This window comes from Myodes glareolus, chromosome 14 (genome assembly GCF_982192425.1).
Source record: "Myodes glareolus chromosome 14, mMyoGla1.1, whole genome shotgun sequence".
In the NCBI taxonomy this organism is placed as follows: domain Eukaryota; kingdom Metazoa; phylum Chordata; class Mammalia; order Rodentia; family Cricetidae; genus Myodes; species Myodes glareolus.
In genome coordinates, this window is record NC_142039.1 from 52270132 (window position 1) to 52290722 (window position 20591).

At 45.4% G+C, this 20591-nt stretch overlaps 1 protein-coding gene across 3 annotated transcripts in view; it reads left to right on the forward strand.

Annotated features, from left to right (window-relative positions):
* The window catches only part of Cdyl (chromodomain Y like), a 221924-nt gene that overhangs the window by 154129 nt on the left and 47204 nt on the right, over window positions 1-20591 (forward strand). For 2 of the 3 annotated variants that reach the window (XM_048428142.3, XM_085699379.2), the window contains one exon: window positions 4451-5117. The exons of the other annotated variant lie outside the window; for it this stretch is intronic. In XM_048428142.3, the coding sequence (XP_048284099.1) occupies window positions 4451-5117 (667 nt within the window). The remainder of the gene's footprint in view (window positions 1-4450; window positions 5118-20591) is intronic. 3 annotated transcript variants of the gene reach the window in all.

Below are 20591 nucleotides of genomic sequence, written 5' to 3' on the forward strand. Positions count from 1 at the left end.
CCTCCTGTGGGCAGGCTGCAGGGAATTTACATTTTTGCTTTTTTTTTATTCACAGAGACTTACAAACAGACAAAACCAGCTTTGCCTCTGTAGAGGAGTGAGTCTCCTGGCCCTTTGCTCACCTCCCCAGAATAGAAGGGCCTGTTCTCAGATCCAGGTCCTGAGATGGCCGCTCTTTGCTTCAGGGTTATGCAAGCATATGTCCTGTGTGGTTCCACAGGAAGGGTATTTTTCAAACTTAGGCCTGCCCGGCACCGTACACACGTCACTCATGTATCCTTGTTTTGATTATTGTCACAATTTCTTCCTCTGTAATGAGCCAGGGCTATTGGTGAGTTGCTGGCTGGTTTTAGGGGCCCTGGGACACATTATTACTCAGAAATGTGCCTCGGATTTGAAGGGGTTAATAAGTTGAAGTTGGTTGGTCCTCCTCCTTCTGTGATGGGTACTATCTGCCACCTACCTAGATTTTTGCTTTCCTTTCAACCCAGATTTGTCCCCGACTGCTTTCTGTCTGAGCCCTGCCAACTGCAACATGATGTGATGTGCTTCCCTATTCCAAGACTCTGATCCCCCACTTTTTTGGGGGGTTTCTTTGTATCTTCAGATAGTTGTGTTTAAATTCTTCCTCGTTTCAGTTGTGGAATGCTCTAGCTTTGTGATATAGATGCTCCCCTTCTGATGGGATTACCTCTTGGTAAATCTGTTGGAATTTGGAATTAACAAAAAAATGTGTTTCACGTAGTACCCAAGGAGCGCTCAGCTCCTCACCCCTTAGAGAGCCAGCTGTTTCCCCTGGTGACAGACACTGCAGCTGTGTACCACAGCAGGGTCCAGCTGTGTTCCCACTAGCCTATAAAGTCAGGATTCCAAGTTTGAAGTACAGTTTCTATGGGATCTATGTTGCTTTCATGCCGGGATAAAGCCGGAAAGTGTGTTACACGAAAACTATCCTAAAAACGTGAGGCACCATTTCTTCTTCACAGTCATGACAGCCTTTTTCAGTGGCTGGCATGTCATCTTTGTCTTTCGCATCTTATAGGTTACCAAAGTTCTTTTTCTATAAGCAGAGTTTTAATATGTTATTCTCTCCACTTGGCACTGTTTGTGGCTTCATACTGGCCCAAGGGACCTCTCATATTCCAGGTAAATGTGCTGCTCCGGGGATGGTGTGGACAGTAATCTGATGTGTCAGATTTCTGCTGTCCTGACTTTGCAACTGGCAGTGGCATTTTGCATGCCTTGGGCTGTTTTTCTTAAACTGCAGCAGAAATGGTGTTGATTTCTTTGCTTGCATCCCTGCTGAGCCTTTCGGCCAAGTGTTCCATTCTGTCTTCTGTACCCCTGAGAACCTCGGTATATATTGCTGGACCTGGGCACTCCAGATTACAGTCCAAAAGAGGTGACTTAGATGTTCAATTTCTCCTTGCCAATTAATTCCACTATTTTACAAGTCATCAGCAGGGCCTGTGGTATTACACAAGGTTGGATTTTACTTGTCTCATTTTAGTTTTAGAAGAAAATCATAGCTCAAAGAACTTCAGTTGATTTACTATACAGACAAATAAGAGCATAGGGTTTGAATTTCATGTGTGACTCTGGGTGACATTATTAAGGAAAGTGATTTGGGTAGAATTTTCCTGCCTTTTTCCTTCCGAGTTGTGGCTTTCATCATCTTAAAGCTTTTCTGTGGGTGTACCTGCACGTCAGCTCTTTCCACAGAGAATTACCTTTTACGAAACTCTTGGCATTGACCTCATGTCACTAGGGCTGTCCTGTATTCATACCATGAGGAGGGCATGGCCTAAGAAACTTTGAAAAGAGTTACCTGGGATGTAGAGAAAGGAAGAGTCTCCACTCATCTGTGCGTTTTCTCCCTCGCCACTGTGAAAGGACTCACGAAGTAGTTGCAGGTTCACTGTCCAACATGTTGTTGGTGCAAGTGATGCTCTGGTCAGATATTTCATGCCAGCTGCTTAGATACAGAGTCAAGGCCCAACAGTTTTCCTCTGTCAAAGGAGACAGTGTCCACTAGTGGGGGCAGGAACACACTCAGGTCCCCCGTTGTGTGAAGTTTGTATTTGTGCGCAGTCTTGTGACTCCACCTCGCCAACTCCAGGCTGTCTCCTAGTCACCACGTTGTGTCAATTTGCAAGCTGAACCCATCATAAGATTTAGTTGCACATCTGAACCTGAGTGTTGAATTGCTCCCCCACAGTCTGAGGGGCTAGCAACTGCAGATTATGGTGGACTCAAACAACGGGTTTTATATTTTCAATGACCTAATAAGTTAATAGCGCAGAAGATAGCAAGGCTCTCTGTTTTCAGCTCTGATTTTGATTCTGCTTCCTTGCCTCTGAGAAGAGTTGAGTGGCTGGGAGAGCATATAGCCCTGAAACTTAAAACCTCTGTTCTTTAGCAGCGCCCATGGTGCCCACTAGCTTAGTATTGCCTTCTTTTGGCACCGCTGAACAATTCGGTCCTGGGCATTTGAAAAGCCTACATGTGTACCCAGGTAACTGCTGAGACTCGTTCCCATACTGTCTCTCCTTTGGCAAAGTGGGGGGAGGGCAGGGTCCTGGGGCCCAGAGGAGAAAAAAAGCTAGCATTCAGAATAAAGGAGGGAAAGACCATTCTGTGGCCCCCATAACCTCACCTCAGCTTTAAGGACATGGAAGTGAGAAAAAGCGGTTGTTCTGGTTGAGTGCATACTTCTGAGGCAGAAATGAACTTTGGGGGACAAAATAGCATAAAGCAAAGTTTCACTTTAAGGCACGATCTCTTTCCTATGCACCTTTAAAACTTTTAAACCGCGGCTGCTGTGAAATTGATTTTTGTGGAATTTTCCAGAAATGTTCCTTTTACTTCTACTGAAAGGCTTGCGTATGTGAGCTCTCCTGTCTGGGTTACCAGCTGTGCGGACCAACTCATGCCTTCCTGACAGCAGTGCTTCACTCAGGAGATCTGTTGGTTGCGAAATCTTCCTCCCATGCAGACAAGTCTTTCTGTTCTTAATCCTTCTCACATAGAAGCCATAATGAATGCTTAAATTGTGGCTTTTCTACAGCTAAGTTTTAATTCTCTCTGCGTCTTATTGATATGTTAAAGGACATATCTTTTTTAAGAACGAATATCTTTTAGGGCTATTTCCACGTGCATATTTGGTTGCAGTCTGATTTGGAGTGTTACAGAACTTGGTGTGCACTGGGTCTTCTAACCCGTAACTTTGAAAGAAACACACTGATGTTTGGAGACTTGACGAGCTTAGACCTTTGTGGGCCTTAATTAAAGAACTGTTAGCTCATATGAGCTTCTGCCTGCCAGGCATGGCACAACCTCACACCTGACCACCTTGGAGCAGTCTGGTGGCTTTTACATTAAGTGTGGCTGTCGCAGCAGATTATGGGTATTTCTACAATAATATGTGGGCATTAATGTCAAATATTTTCCTTCATCTGCATGCCTTTTACAATGTCATAGTCACGGAATACATTACAATACTAGATGCATACAAAATAAGGGCTGTATGTAAATTTGGTGTACAACGTATCAGTCATCACTAAACGATCAACATCACCTTCTTTTAAAGATATTAGCATAAAAATTAAAACCAAGATTGAGAGAAAATAGCCTTACTGTTCTAGAGCATTACATTGAGAGAAAGGGTCTTGTTGGTTGTCATTGATACCTTAAAGTCATGTTTCCCAGACTCATGTTCCTTTGGTTGAGTCAGCTGCATGACACAGAAAGCCCTTGCTGTTCATAGCTTACTGCTTGCTGCTGGCCACCTAGGGATGGCCAGCATTGACTGCAGGTGGCTCATACGGCCCCTGTTAGATCCAACTCAAAGGCCTCTTTGACTCATAAAGAAACTAGTTACCTCATGCACATCTGCGGATATATTTTTGTTTTTATAGCTACCAGTTTATTTCCGGTTTATACTTAAAATAAAGGTACATTTCTGAAATTACCAGTAGTTCATGTGGTTGAAACACAACTGGTGTTTTAAGACAGGGTTCTCCTGTGCAGCCCTGGCTGGCCTTCAGATGCCAACAACAATCCTTCTGCCTTAGCCCCGAATTTTGGAGGGCGATATCAGTTCTGTTTTAGTATTGTATGTGTGGTTTTTCAGAAAAATAATCTAACTGGTATTAACATCATAGAAAATTCACACGTTAGTGGGGCACCATATACCATTTTAATTTGTGTGTAGTATTCCTACATTCTGAGTATAAAATACGCGTATAGTTTGAGCTCATGGCAGGGACATTGACATTCTGTTGCCTTTTTGTTTTGGACTGATTGGGGCAGGAAAGAAAGGACTTCATGGCCTGGGCTAGTGGTGATTGTAGTGGTCATGCCCGTGGTGGTGATGGTGAATATGTTCTTGTTAAACTTGCAGCTTTCTCAAGTAATGAGGATTGTCTTTTAACCTTTCTCTCATATGTAGGTGGAAAGGATTGTTGACAAAAGGAAAAACAAGAAAGGAAAGACAGAGTATCTGGTGCGTTGGAAGGGCTACGACAGCGAGGATGACACCTGGGAGCCAGAGCAGCACCTGGTGAACTGTGAGGAATACATCCTTGACTTCAACCGGCGCCACAGCGAGAGACAGAAGGAGGGCAGCTTGGCCCGTGCCAATAGAGCCTCCCCCAGCAACGCCCGGAAGCAGATCTCCAGGTCCACCCACAGCAGCCTCTCCAAGACCACCCCCAAAGCACTTGTGGTAGGCAAAGATCATGAGTCCAAAAACAGCCAGCTGTTGGCTACCAGCCAGAAGTTCAGGAAAAACACAGCCCCGTCTCTTGCAAATCGCAAGAACATGGACCTGGCCAAGTCAGGGATCAAGATTCTCGTGCCTAAGAGCCCCGTAAAGGGCAGGACCTCGGTGGACGGCTTTCACGGGGACAGCCCTGAGAAGCTGGACCCTGTGGAGCAGGGTCCCGAGGACACCATAGCACCAGAGGTGACTGCAGAGAAGCCCATTGGAGCTTTGCTGGGTCCTGGTGCAGAACGAGCCAGGATGGGGAGCCGACCCCGAATACATCCATTAGTGCCTCAGGTTTCTGGCCCCGTGACTGCTGCCATGGCCACGGGCTTAGCTGTTAATGGAAAAGGTGAGTGTCTAGGTGGGTTGTGACAGGCTGTGCTCGCATGCTGGGCAGTGTCCCTAGAGAGCTCGTGTCCTTCTCTAGAAGAGTTCATCTCTCATTCTTTGGGGAGGGGAGTACATTCACACAGCTATCTCCCAGGCCTTTGGTAGATCTTGACAACTTCTTTCTTTCCTCAAAGCCTTGGGTCTTCATCTCAAGTCAGCTCTAGCTCTCCCTTTGCCACCCGTAGCTGTGGCACCTCAGATGTGGGCAGGGTCTCCCCCTTAACCGCCTGTGCTTGGGTTTTTGTTTGGTTGGTTGGTTTTGGTTTTTTGTTTTCTTTTGCTTTTGTAGCAAACTTTATGAAGCCGCCCACCTTCCTGCATCTCTTACACACAGCTCTGTTAAGGATCTGCCCGTGGTCTCTCGTGTGACCAGCATAGATTGAGGGACCATACTCTCTGTTTGTCCACGTGAATCACCAGAAATGCTTCCAGTTAGGGTGTCTTCAGGAGTTCGGCCTGTTTCTTGATGTATGTCTGGTCAGATCCTATCACGTTTTGTTTGGAATAGGAGCTCTCTCTGCACAGTACCAGTCTGTTACCATCTTTCTCCTTGCTTCCACTCAGCCATGACCTGCCCATTTCCTATGTCAGCCTTCCAGGGGCTCCTGCCCCTCGCTAATCCACACCTTAATAGCTGCCTGTTTCTGAAGGTTACTCATCTAGACCCCACTGGCCATTCTGGTCTTTGAAGTCTCAATCCTGTCTTTTGCCCCAACTTTCTCAGAATCAGTCATGTATAAGGGACTGCTAATGAATCCCAGAGCCCCATGCCCGCCATGCAGGCGCTGTAGTATCGATTCCCAATCGCACTCTGCCAAAGCTGTCCATAGCTCTCCTGCCTCTTGCCTCTTGACACCTCCCATCTATTTCACATAATTAGACAGAGTGGTACCCTCAGACCAAGCTAGTGAGGCTTCTCACTAAGTAGCAAGAACACTTCTGAATGCCCCTGGACCACTGTTGCAATCTGTGCAGGCACCATGACAGCATACCCTGGCCTGTCTTTCTCATCTCCCTCCTGAGCTCCACTTGAATTGCAGGCTCTATTCATGGGCCCCTTCTAGCCTTCTTACAGTGGTCACTGTGTGTGCACCCAACTCCAGTCTTGTAGACTAATATACCATACTGGTGTGGAATTGCTGGGGGAGCTACTTAGCTCCGCAGGTAAGAATCCCATGAGCATCGCTATCAATCCTGTCGTGATATATGCAGCAAGATTTCCTCTTGGTTTTAGCCCTTGTATGGTACCTCAGCAGGCTATTAACTAAAAGTTGTCTTGCCAACATTTTCCAGATACGAATTAGACCCAAATTCCTGCTGTCCTGGCTGCAAATCAAACTCATATGGGATGAGTGCTCATTTATGAGTATGATGGCATTCCATAGCCAAAATCATAGACATTTAGAGGTGGAGGAGATTATTAATTACCTGCTTCTGAGCTCTGTTTCCCATGTAGGGAATTCAGGTCCAGAGAAAGTGAAGGTTCATAGAAAGAGTTACAGAGAAATAATCGAAACAAATGTCTCAGTTCAGCTCCAGTGTTCTCCCCAGAGTGTCTCTCATAGTCAGGGGGGCATCTGTTCTGTATTGATGATTTCAGGCCAGACACGGTGCTCAGTTCTGGACAAGGACTAGCCTAGCCCCCAATGGCTGACAAAGTGATAGCCTTTGAGGCCGACCCCACTCACCACCTGGTTTTATATGGGATGCAAGCTATGGGTGGGCTTCGCTTTTCCTAATGACATAGAACCCAAAACACGTGAAAATGTAACAGAGTGATGTGTGTCTATATGTAAAGTCTGTCCAGAACACAGTTGTGTCCATCTGTGTATGGACTGTTTATGGTTGTGTCTGCTATAGGAACAGAGCTGAGTCCCGGTAGGGCCATGTGACTTAAAGTTTGCTTGTCCCTGCAACAAGGATGTCATCATTTTTTTTTAGGCCTTTACTTTTAACTTTTGAGTAGATCATAAAGGCTTCAGAAGACCTGTGATCCTCTTATAATTCTAGAAGTTTCTCTGTATTGTTAGTGGGAGGAAACTTAGGATATTCAAACTTTAGCCTCAGTGAGGCTGAGAACACCAGTAAGCTACTCTAAACCCAGGAGGCCAACTTTGGTAGGTTTCCATGTTCAGTGCTGTCTTTCTCTTGCTCCCTGTGACCACCATGGACTGTGCCCCTCTTATGTTTCCACAATCTGCAAAGAACTGCCCTTAGCCAAAGCCTCTGGTCCTTGTGTATGGAGGGCACTGGCTCCAGTGTCAGGGTTTGATGCCTTCCCTCTCTTCAAAAGTTCTCCCACTGCCTGCAAAGGTCCTGTGAACCTGGGATCTTCAGCTTTTAGTCCTGCTGTAGAGCTCGCTGGGCTGGTGTGTGTGACAGTAACATACTGAGGCTTATTTCTTAGCCCCTATTCCCTTCACAGCCCATGCTCACCTTTCTGTTCGTTGATCAAGTGGAGAGTTGTGCTGGAGTCCTGCCGTTCTAGAATACTGAGGGGACAGATAGAAGGCACTCACTTGAAAATGTTTTTAGGACAGTGGGGGCTGATCTCTTCCGGACTGTGTCAGGTCTAGACTTGCAGAGTAATGAAAGTGAGTCCCTTCCTACCTAGCCCCTCCGTTGCATGCCAAGTCCTTTCTGAACAAAGGAGATGCCAAAGCAGCTCGATAAGACTCAGGTGACAGAGAGATTTCTGCCCACTACACAAACATGGAGGCCAATGGCGACAGGGCCAAGACAGGTCCGAGTGGTGTCTGCCAAGGGGCTAGTTCTTGAGAAAAACTTGTATATGGGCTCCAGTAGAACACATGCTCACAGAGGGTGGCACTTGTGGCCTTTCTGGCTCAGAGAGAATGGGACAAACCTTCCAGAGAGCCATGCATTGTCTCCCCTCAGTGCTGGGCCATGAGACTAAATCTCTGCTCAACTGTTGGTCCACATGCACAGATTTCTTAAGCAGTTGTTTGTTTTTATTTTGCAGATTAATTTTAGAGCTGCATAGAAAATGGATTTGTTTTTCTAAAACTAATTGAAGCAGATACTGGTTGAGTCATTGGGAAAGTAACCATCTTTCCGTTCAAAACATTAATCATGTGTTCAAGGGATGTATTTACCACTGAAAACAGCTTAGAGTGTCTGAATCAGAAGGGAGGCTTTGGGCCATTTTAATACACAAATGCTTGTATAGATAGCCATATGCACATTTGGTTTTTAACTGTTTTAAATAGAAAACAAGGGCTTAGAAGGTAGATTTATAGCTTCTCATTAATGTAGGTAAGGTGTTTACGTACTCCTCCACTAAGAGGTCAGAGATCATTCCTTGCTCTAATTACCTAGTGAATTAATTTTATCAAAGAAATATTTGCTTTTAAAAACTGTTGTAACTTTTTCTCTGCTCATAAATTCAAATGTGTGATTGTTCCATCATTCCACAAGCAAAAAATATGAGACAATATTGTCAGGAAACTAATCCCTCCACCACCAAAAAAAAAACAAAACAGAAATAGACCCTACCTTTGTTAGCACATGGAGCTGGCTATTATTCAAGTCAAGGCCAACCACTGTCCCGGGAGAGTGGCTGGAAGGCCTTCATTCCCCAAGGGTATGGATTTGTGGCCTGGTTACCTTTCCTCTTACTTTCAGGCAAGTGTTACGTTTCCATATTAACATCTCCTCTTTAGTCCCTTAGGGCTAAAGACACAGGGGAGATGCAGTCAGAAGACCAGCACCCAGCAGTAACGCTTGGGACAGCAAGGAAACATGTACCTGAAAAGAAGGGGCATTGAGCAGGGTATAGTGGAACATGTCCATAATCCTGAGAGGCTGAGTGAGGCAGGAGAATTGCCGTGAACTTGAGGCTAGACTTGGCTACATAATTAGTTTAGGGGCATGGATTGCTATGGAGTAAAACCAGAAAGACTAAAATGAAAGGAAGCGCCCAAGTACAAGTGTGTGTAAACAGTTGATTGACAGGAGAGCTGGAGGGTGACTCCGTGGATAAAAGCACTTGCTGCTCTTCCAGAGGACCATGCAATTCCCAGCACCCACATTGGGTGGCTTACAACTGTGTGAATTCAGTTCCATAGGTTCAGATACTCTTTCTAGCCTATGTGGGCCCCTGTAAGCATATGATATACATATAGACAAACACACACATATATAAAATGGCAATAAATTGGATTTTTAAGAAAAAAAAATTTGAGGGGGCTGGAGAAATGACTTCGTCAGTAATTTGCTTACTGCACATGCGTGAAGACCTGATACGGTATTCCAGCACCCACCTGCCTTAAATCTCAGTGCTGGGGAGGGAAAGACAAGAATCAGTGAGTGCCAGCTTCAGTGGAAGCTTGCCTCATCAAATGAGGTTGAGGGCTGGGGAGGTATTTTATTGGTTGAGTTTTGTAGGTTAAAATGCCTGTCACACAAGTGTGAGAACCTGTTTTTGAATCCCCAGAACCCTTGTAAAAGCCAGGCACTATAGTGCAAGTGGATGTTACCCAAGGACCTACAGTGCCTGTGGGCCAGCTAACCCCACATGGGCAGCAAGCAGACAACAGAGACTCTGTTCCAGACAACATGGAAGGCCAGGACCAACATACAAGATTGTCCTCTGACCTCCACACACATGGCCATGTGCCACACAACACACAACACACAAGCACACTCATGTGTGCGCATGTGTGTGTGTGTGTACACCCAGTGGGCATCTGTTAGAGCCTTCTGTGTACTTTGTATGTCCTGATACTTCCTCTCACTTCTCCTCACAAAAACAGCTACTTAATACGGAGACAGGTTGCAGAACTTAGAACCCAGTGAGCAAACATTTGCGGCAAGTACTTAAACAGCTCCTGAACCTCATAACTGACACCCTCAAGCAGGACATGCGATGCTCAGTAGCAGATGGGGTCCTTTGTTCCTTGTGAGGAGTTTAGTGTGCTTTAGAATTCTAAAACCGATTCTAGCCAATAAAAAGTTATCCCCGCGAAGTCTTCAAAGTATGCAAGTACAGTCACATTGTTTTAAAACTTATACATATGCAGGTATTTGCCAATCAGTTATGTGTAGCTAAGACTCTTTAGAAAGAGGATGCTTGGCTATATCTCACAGGCAGAGCATTTGCCTTACTTGAGCAAGCCACTGACTGGGCTTGGTCCGTACAATGCATGCGTGCATCCACAGACAGAGGATAATTTCATTTGCTACTTGGAGGAGTGAACACCTTTGAACATGCATGGAGGGCTATTTCTTGAAAAGCATATATTGTATTACTATTTCATCTACTTTGGACTTCTTTACAGTAAGCCAGGAACATGCACTAGCATATTCCTAGGCTATATATATATATATATATATATACATATATATGTATGTGTGTATATATGTATATGTATGTGTATATATATGTATATATGTATATGTATGTGTATATATGTATATATGTGCATATGTATATATTTTTTCATTTTTTTCACATTTATTTGAACAGGTATATTTAGCCAGGTCTTCCCAAAACATGTGATGTAGTTAATCTTATCCACGTGCCACAGAAACAAGGAAGTGGCCCAAGAAAGAATTAGATGTAAGATATGTGCCGTTTTAACAAAGGACAGTGAATTGTGGATAAGGTGGCACAGGAAAGATGAGCTTCTAGGGGTGGTGAGGAGATAGATGTGTAGGCAGAGTGACGCTGCGGTGGTTAGGTTGGTTTGTGCACACATGCCTGGCTTCCTTCTCTCCAGTGATAGCGGTTGCTTCTTGGTGCCGAAAGGGCAGAGCACAGTAGGGATATGCCCTGCACGGATTCACAGCTGAGAGCACGGCCATATTCTGAAGCCTTGCAGGCATTTGGGAAAGATCCTGCCCAGCCCACGTGGACTGCAAGGCCTGACTGCCTACCACTTCCTGCTCAGGAAGCAGGCTCTGTGCAAGTGTTTCTCCCTCCTGGATCGTGAGTGTCTTCTGGTATCTTCAGGGGTGCTTAGGCACGGGGAAGTGCTTTCCTAGTGAGCCAACTGACTGGATGTGAACTTTTTCCATTTTTAGTTTATTATATTTGTGTGTGTGGGTATTTGCCTGAATTGATGTCTGTGTACCACGTGTGTGCCTGGTGCCCTTCAAGGCCAAAGGAGGAACTTTTTTCCCCTGGAACTGGAAATTCACAGAGAGTTGCGAGCTGCCACATGGGTACTGTGAGTCAAACCTGGGTTCTCTTGGTGCTCTTCACTGCTGAGTCGCGGAACTGTCTACCGTACGCATTGTTAGCATGTCTCAGATGACTGCCTGTGTTAGTACTCCAAGTATCCCTTCAGAAGCTTTCAACTTTATATAGATCGGAGGTCGTGGTGATGGAAGTTGTTAGACCAGTATAGGAAATGCCTGCATACTCCTTACCCAGAATGCCCAGTTCACGTCTTGCCTTGTTTTATTCTCCTGCTTTTTCTTATGCTCATCGTTGTATACAGGTATGTACACATGTGTGCAGGCACATTTCTTCAGCTGTCTGTGAGTTGGCAACTTGCTCTTATCAACTGGGGCCATAATTGATTGGGGAGTTTGATGTTGCCAAAATACCATGAAAAAGCTGTCAAGATTGTGACTCCTTGTTTACCTGAGTTTGTTTGTTTTGGTTTTTTTGCTTGTTTGTTTTTTGAGACAGTTTCACTGTAGCTTTGGAATCTGACCTAGAACTAGCTCTTGTAGACCTGACTGGCCTACAAGAACTCACAGAGATCCACCTGCCTCTGCCTTCTGGGTGCTGGAATTAAAGGCATGCGCCACCACGGCCAGGCTCATTTACCTGTTCTTAAGTAATGCTTTAATCCACTTCACAATGTTTGCCAGGGAAGGCAGGAAACAGTATCTCGCGGTTTGAAATTTAAGATGGGAAAACTGACTATCTGGGTGTTTTATTTGTTCTTCGCCTTCTGTCCATCACTGTTTTCCTGTTGGTGGCTTCAGGCACATGCATGCCCTTCCTCAGGAGCCACAGCATCTCTTCTTTGTACCTGAGCTGTCCTGCTGTGCAGAGGTCATGCCTGTTCATGGGTCTTGCTACCCTCCTGTGAACTGGGCCTTCCATGGCAGGACATGGCCTCTTCCTTATAGGACAGAACACCCTCAGATTCATTTGCACTAGTGAGATAGTTCCTCCCCTGTTTTGAATATAACAAGGGGTCTTAGTTTAAAGTTTCACAGAATGTAATTTAAAGGAAGTTTGGATTTCTTTGAATCAGATATAAAAAAAATGTAACTATACTTTCCCTTTTGAATTTTGGATGGCACGGGGAAAGAGGACGGGGTGTGTTTTCATATTTACTTCCCCTGGCTATGGTACTTTCTTGATGCTTTATTATTTGCCCCTGGAACACGAGAACCGAACACCTGTCCTCAATCCCATTTGAACCTTATGTCTTCCCATGTTTTGTCTGCCGTCTGCTGCTTGAGACTTGTCGCAGCAGTCCTACCATAGCATCCTCTCTCAGGTTTGGGGTGACTGTATCCCCAGCCGTCCAACATGCTGATCTGTTGCCATCGCTTTGCTTATGACCCCCAGCATTGCGCTTCCTAGCTCAGACTGTCTTGCTGGTACAGGCGAGACTGGGTGTGAACCAGAAGGTGACTTGGTAAAGTGACTCCCCAGAGTTGGTAAGAGGGTAGGGTTTACGTTAGACCCCACTCCGGCTTCCACTCTCTGTTCTGTCAAGTGAGTGACAGGCAAGTTTTTAATAAGCCTAGTTTATGCTACCAGGAGATGTTCTATTAGTCGAGACTTTGGTCTCTCTCTCTCTCTTTCTCCTTGCCTGTCTTAAATCAGTGAAACCAAGCCAATAAAGATGACATGTGTTAGCCATGTAGTCAGATCTGCCACAGCTGGACACAGATCAGAAGTGCTACTAAGCCTCTGCTGGCCTCTGCTGGCCTCTCTGGGCTCTGTTTGCCTCATTCAGACAAGCCCTGCCCTCCCACAGTGGTTGGTGCCTTGACCTTGCAGTAGACAAGCCAAGAAAAACTTTTCTTCACCCCGAGCTCCAAGGGAACAAGTAACTTCACCTAAATTGTCTGACCTAGCAGGGGACTAGGGTGGTTTCCGAGGGAGTCTGGAGCTAGTAGCAGGACAGACCCGAACTAACTGGAGCAGTGAAGTCTTGACATAATCACAATCAACAAGTCCATTTAAATTCGCTATTTTCAAGGGGTGAGATCATCATGGGATTAAAAATTAATCATTTGACATACTTTCAAGTTATGTCATATTTCGGTGTTTAGCCAGCTGACTCACAGCTCAGCCTTCCCAATATAGCTGTGTTCTGGACTCTGTTCCTGGTAGACCATGCTCTGTCCATTCACTATATTTGAGTCCATATTGGCTCTTCTTGTTCCATCTGTGGAGGATATACTCTGCCTTTACTTCCTTCCATATATGACCTTGTATATGCTGGCCTTAATCATAAATAAAGGATATTTAAATCTGTGCCAGGGTTCCCTGGAGGGCAGAGGCTAGAAAGTAAATTCCCAAGGTTATCTTTGCATAGTGACATCTTAGGGTTGAGGACTTGGATGAGAGCGGGTTTCCAAGAGGAATCTGAAAAAAATAAAACCCATGGGAAATGATCTTGGAGAATCTGTTGTAAGACAATTGGCTACTGTAGCAAAAGGCATATGAGTCCCAAGAGGAAGGCCAGTAGATCAAGGGTCACTGAGGACTGAGCTGTAAGGATTCTTGTATGTAGTGTTGATAGCAAGAACAGAGGGTTCCTGCAAACTGAGTCAGAGGAGGGGCTTTTATATGCTGATCAGGACAAAAGTGATTTTACTCAGCCAGTGTGTGTGCCTGGTTTATGTTGATACCAAAGACATCAAGCACCTTCTGCATGTACTTGGCACCAAAGTCTGTTCATAAGACTTTACACACCACTCGTGAGGGTTTACTTCTGATGTGCTGTATAGAAAGCAGACCAGAGTTAGTTAACTCAGGTTGGTTGGTTGGTTAGTTAGTTAATTAGTTAGTTAACCGTTGGGCCAGTTAAACTTTAAGGTGACTGCTGTCGGGATAAGCTGGATCGCTACAGAAAAGCCTCCGAAAGACCTAGAAGGACGCATAAATCTATCAACACTTAAAGATTTGGGAATGGGAACGCATCACAGTAAACAGTTAACAATCTGAGATTCTCCTACATTGGTTAGTCCAGTTGTTTACACATAATAATGGTGCTCAGCAGATGTTTCTGTGTGCCTGAATAAGCTGTTGGAGGAATTTTATCACTGCTGCTCCCGGCATTACTGCCTGTCTCCTGAGAAGATGAGTGGGAAATGATTTAACAGGTGGCTGGAGAAATCACAAGGCAGTGAGAGTCAGGGTGAGGTTCGTGCTCCTAGGCACCTGCCCGTAAGTGCCAGTGAGTCACATTGCCTTCTGCAGCACACCTAAGTGGTGGCTTAGCTTGCTGAGTCCTATGTAGACCCCACTAGAGTTATTGACCAGCAGAACTTTGCTTCCACAATGAGTTTCAGCTCTTGGGCTCTTGATGTTAGAAAAGGCAGCAATCCATGGGTATGCTCTGGCTTTTCCTTCTCATTATCTCTCAATGCTTTCTTTCACTTTTCTCCTGCGCTGGCTTCTGTCCCTTTCTCATCTGCATCCCAACTGAAAACGTACCTGTTGTGACTTGTGAGCTTGCGTCTAGTGTCCCAATGCTAACCCTCGTGAACATTCTCACACTTTCCTGTCCTCTCCCAAATCTCCTACCTGCTCCTCTCCTGGCCCTCTGGGGCAGACTACAACTCCCATAGTGCTCCAAGGATGCCACTTCCTGACCAAAGCCTGAGTTGGGGTTCCTCTGCCCTCCTCGTGACTGTTGGCTTCAGCCAGTTTTGGTCTCCTATTCCAACATTACTCAGAGTTACAGGTTCTCATGTCACGGCCTTCTTTCCCATTCATCTCTGCCTGTCATCTAAGATGTGACCTTTAAGGGGAGTTGCCCTCTTCTCCCACTGGTATCTCTGTGCATGGTGCACTTGCAGCATGCTAGACTCTGTGCATGGTATACTTGTAGCATGCTAGACTCCTGACAGCAAGACCTGTCATCACTGCACCGTTGGTATTTGATTACCCTCTCACTGAGGTTAGTCCCAGGCTGTAAGACACCAATACTACAGCTGAAATTCATGCTGTTTGTGTCTGAATTCCTTTCCAGGACTCTGACATCCACCCTAAAGGGGACAGTGTCAGTGTCTTTATTTTTTTTTTAAGAAATAAAAACCAGGTTTTAAGATGAGTGTTCTTTAACTAGTCCCTGCTCCTGTCCACCATTAACAAGCTTCTTGTTTACTCAGCCTCCTTGCTTCAGGTGTCAACCTGGAATTCTTCTCTCTGTCTCTGGAAATACACCCACCGTTGCTGGCTCTTCTCCTGTGTCATTCTTCTGTCTGGGTGTTGCCTTGGCTGCTCTGCAGAGGGTCAGCAGCAAGATGGCTGACTCTTCGGCAAGGGTCCCATCATTGCCCGCACCCCCAGCCACAGTTAACAGGCTTTACCACACTGTTGTGACTGCTGTGCAGTTCTCAGCTGCATTACCAAGCACAGCGTTAGCTCTGTGTTACACGTTCCTCAAGACACAGTCCAGTAGTGTTATATGAAGTCACATGGTTCTGCATAGTGCTTGGAATCTTCCTGTCACAAAAGAGAAGCTCTGTCCCCAGGGCATAGTAAGGTCCTGTTCGTCCCACACCACACACAGCTTGGAGGCCCCCCTTTGACTCTCTGCTCCTGAGTTTACCCTTCAATTTCTCTGGGAAGTACCCTTTTGAAACTGGCTTATTTCACTCAGCATAATGTCCATATCACAGTGTGTGTCCATTTCCTATCTTGTTAAGCCGGGTGCCCCACTGTTAGAGCCCTGCCCTGCGTCTCCTTTGGTCATCCGTAGCTCCTTGAGTTGTTTCCGCCTTCCAGCTGTTGCAAATGTCACTGCTGAATACAGGTGTCTAGAAACATTTCTGTAAGTCCATGCCTTTGCTTCTTTTGGATAAATAACAAGTAGAATGGTTGATTTTTATAAAGTTTGGGGTCCTCTCTCTACTAGTTTCCTTACCATCCTAGGGGTTCCCATTTCTCTACATCCTTACCAACTCTATCTTTTATTCCCCAGCTGTTTCTCCTGCCCTGGCTTGTGAGCTGTCCCGCCACCCGTTAAGTGAAGTCCTTAAGACACCGCGTGTTACGGCATCCATGTGCAGAAAGGGAATGTTGGGTGCCCTGGACCTGAAAAAGACACTGACATCATCCATTGGGAGCCAGGCCATTCGTGTGGGGTTCTGTTTCCACAGGTCACCCACAACTTGCCTTCAATTTTGGGGAGTATCTTATTATTGGAGTAGGGAAAGCACAGAGTTACTCATAGCTCAGTCTGTCCTTCCTTGAACTCGTTGCCCTTCTGCCTTTGCCTTCAGTGTGCTGGGGTTGCGGCCGAGGCTCCCCTCCCATATTTGCTTATGACTTTTAAATGAAGTTAATATAATCCTCTTCCAGCTGTCCCCAATGTGCCAGGGACTTCCTAACAGGAAAAACCAGGCTTGCTGATTCTACTCCCTGCCACGTAGCAGGAACCTCACATGTATGAAGGTGAGAGGTGTGTCCTCACATGTATGTAGGTCAGAGGAGTGTTCTCACATGTGTGAAGGTGAATGAAGTGTCTTTTATGGCTCACCTTCAGTGTGTTTTTATTTGCCCTGTTTTGAACATTGATACTGTATTGTTTTGCGTGTGCAAAATCTAGGTAAAAGATTCGTTGGATTTAAACAAATAAAATTTTATAGAGCCACCCATCTGACCATGATGAGCCTTTGCATCTTGCCCATCTCCTGCCACTGATGCCCTTGAGGAGAATCTTCCTGTTTCCTCCCCAGGAGGCTGTGGTCCTAGCAGAGCACAGACTTTCTTCTTGCTCCTGTTCATGGCCTTGTGCTTGACCTACATACGTTGGCTTGGGTTTAACTCACCATTAGCCTTCTGTTAGCCATCTTTGGTGGCTTTTAAATTTAAAGTTGATCATGTTGTGTGCCAGACACTGACAGAAGAGTTTCCAGAAGCCCCGAGTCCCTCCAGTGCCCACACCAGCCACCATGTGCCCACTCTGTTGTCTGCTGAATCCATAGCTCAGAAGCCATGCCCCTGCTTCCAGGAGTTCCTGGTGTTCAGCACTCAGGCGGTATCTTTTGAGCACAGGTCCCCATTCAGTGACTGTGTAGCTGACACATCCACACTGTGCTTACCATGTGACCAGAAGCCATTCCCTCAGCAGCACCGAAAGGAAAATTCTGCAGCCGTGGGCAGCATTCCTTAAGGCAGAGCAGCATGTTGGACCATTGTTAAGGTAATTGTCATAAATGAACCCTACACAGATTCGCGCTTGCCAGCAGGGTGACATCAGTTGAGATAAACTGGCTGTATAAAGTAACCCTAACGCAGTAAGTGCCCATCCTACCCAGTGACACAAGCCTTACTCCCCCCTTTTAAGGCCATACATAGGATCTGTAGCACTAATCATAAAAATCCAGAGACAGAAATTAGGATTCAACCCAAAGACCAGAAAAGCAAAGCAGCCAGGCCACTAGAGAAGTCTTACCTCCACCAAGGCTGGGCGACCATAAACTAAACTGGCAGCCTTTCTCTCCTCTCATTTTATATTCCCTCTAGTGCTGGGATTGAGGGCACGACTCCCTAGTACTGGGATTAAAGTGTAGGCCACCACCGCCTGGATTTGTTTCTGCATTGATCTTGTGTAGTCCAGGGTATCCTTGAATTAATAGCGACCCATCTGACTCTGTTGCCCCAAATCCTGGAGTTTAAAAAGTGTGTGACACCATTATCTGACCTCTAGTGGCTTTAGCTTTCTTTGACTCAGGCCTTCAGGCAAGATTTATTTATTAAAATACAAATAATATACTACTATAAGGCTCCATGTTGCATTCAGAATAGAAATGGTAAGAAACCTCCAAAGTATTTGTTACCTTTACTTTTTTGTTGTTTACTGAGCTTACACATGGGATTACTTCCCATCTTCCATTCATCATGTCTCCGCCTCTGCTCCCTCTGTGAAGGCAATGCTGTATAATCAGGTTTATTTATTATCCGATCCATCCCCCACTGTGTTATCTAAGTTATTATGTGTAATTTTTAAAAGGTGAATGCATATGTGCGCAAGAACATGCACACCATGTATTTGCGTGACCAGAAGGAGATATTAGATCCCCTGGAGATGGATATAAGGTGATTTGAGCCCCTCCTATGGCCTCTGTTAAAAGGCCAGCCTGGTTGTTCCCCCCTTAACCAGTGTGTTCTGAACTAAAAGATCCTGACCGATATAGTAGGTAGGAAGCCCAGTAGCATGGGATTGAAATGATTATATATTGTAGACTCACTGGCCCTGGCAAATGACAGGCTGCTGCAAAATAAGAAGCTCTTAACTACCCCCAAACTAATAAGAATAGTAGATCCCCCTCCCCAAAGCAGACCATGCTAAACTAGAAGGACAACTCTGCCCACCCATCAGGTCAGGTGTGAACAAGCTTGAACGTTCGGATAGATGCCGTTCTGATGGAGCTGGCCTCTGAGACACACCTGCACTGTAGTGTAGACTACTTCCAGTTTTAGAAAACATTCTGTCGCCCCAGAGGCCACACTTTTTCTGAAGTGGTTATGGTTACACTTTATAGGATTGGCTGACATGTTTAGAAGAAATGTGTGAGGAGAAACTGTGGTATTTTGTAGTAACAAAAGGGGAGTCCACTGTAAAGTTTGCTTTTGAGTATTGTACCAACCCAGCCGCCTATTCTGTGCAGTGAGCTCTGCACTGGGTAATTGGTCTCTTCCATCTGAGTTAGAATCAGGATCCCCTAGAAACTCCCCAGAACTGCTGCCTATGCGTCAGGTACCTTGCCATGTCTTTGTGCTGTGGTTTAGGTACACATGTCTGTGCCCTAGAGGCTTGGTCTATTAGAAGCTTAGCTCTCGGAGTGGTGGAGTGGAAGGTGATTAGATATAGGGGCCACCATGAAAGATGAGGTACCCCAACAAGACCATGGGGGGAGGGCTAGAGGGATGTCTCAGAGGTTAAGAGCACTGCCTCTTCTTCTAGAGGTGCTGAGTTCAATTCCCAGCAACCATATGGTGGCTCACAGACATCTGTAATGAGATCTGGTGCCCGCTTCTGGTCTGCAGGCATACATGCTGGCAGAAAATGAATAAATCTTTAAAAAATAATAATAAAATAAAGACCATGGAGGGAAGGGATAAGTGAATTCCACTCTCCTTCATCCTTCTGCCATAGGGTCCTACCAGGTCGTCAGGCACTTGAACCTGCAGAACTTTGAACTACGTAACTCTCATTACAAAGTTCTCTGCCCTCAGGTATTTGTTATAGTAACAGAGATTGGGCAATTAGAGTCATACATATATGTGCGTATATATATATATATATATATATATATATACGCACATATATACGTACACACACACACACACACACACACACACATATATATATATATATATATATATATATATATATATATATATATATATATATATATATATTTCATGTGTTTGTGTGAGGTTTGGCTGGAGGAAGCCAAAAGAAGGTATTGGATTCCCTGGAAGCTGCTGGTTTTAAGTTGCCTAATGTGGGTGCAGGGTACCAATCTCACATCTCTAGAAGGGCAGTAAGTGCTCCTCACCACTAAGCCATCTCTGCAGCCCCTAGAGTCCATTTTTATAGTCCAGTTCCATTGTTAGCTCCAGTCCAGTGGAAACTCCTGGGTTGCTATAGCAATTGGAGCCTTGAAAGAAAATGGCTTAGTCCTAGTAAAATCTTAGAATTATATAGTAAGGCGGTGTGGTTTATGAGGCAGGTTCCTATGGTTTTGATTAAGTATTGTATTAGTAATGGGAGGAGTGTGTTTTGTCTGGTAAGGACGTGCCTATCCCAAGGATGGGTGCTGTGACTTTTATTGGATGTAACACGCCTTATTGCCTGAAACTCATAATGAACTAGATAGAGATTATTTTTTTGTCTTGCTGGAGCTTGAATGATGTATCCCTTGGTAGCACTGTAACCGAGTGTTTTCGTCTCGTGTTTTCGTGGTAGATTCTTCCGTACGTCGTATCACCTCTAGACGTTAAATGCCATTTGGGTTTTGTAGCAATGCTATAAAAATAAAATGGGAACATGCTCCACTTGGTAATGAAGATCAAGCTGCTAGGCACCTGTGCCCCACGGACTGCCCCTTTGTGTTTGTCCTGTGACAATGCGGTGTTGACCACGATGCAGTCCTGCCTGCCACAGAGCGCAGCACTGGGTGTCTGGCTGTAGTTTCAGGGTGTGAGCCTGTGTCTGGTGGACCTAAAGGTGAAGTAGAAAACAGTTATTTTCCT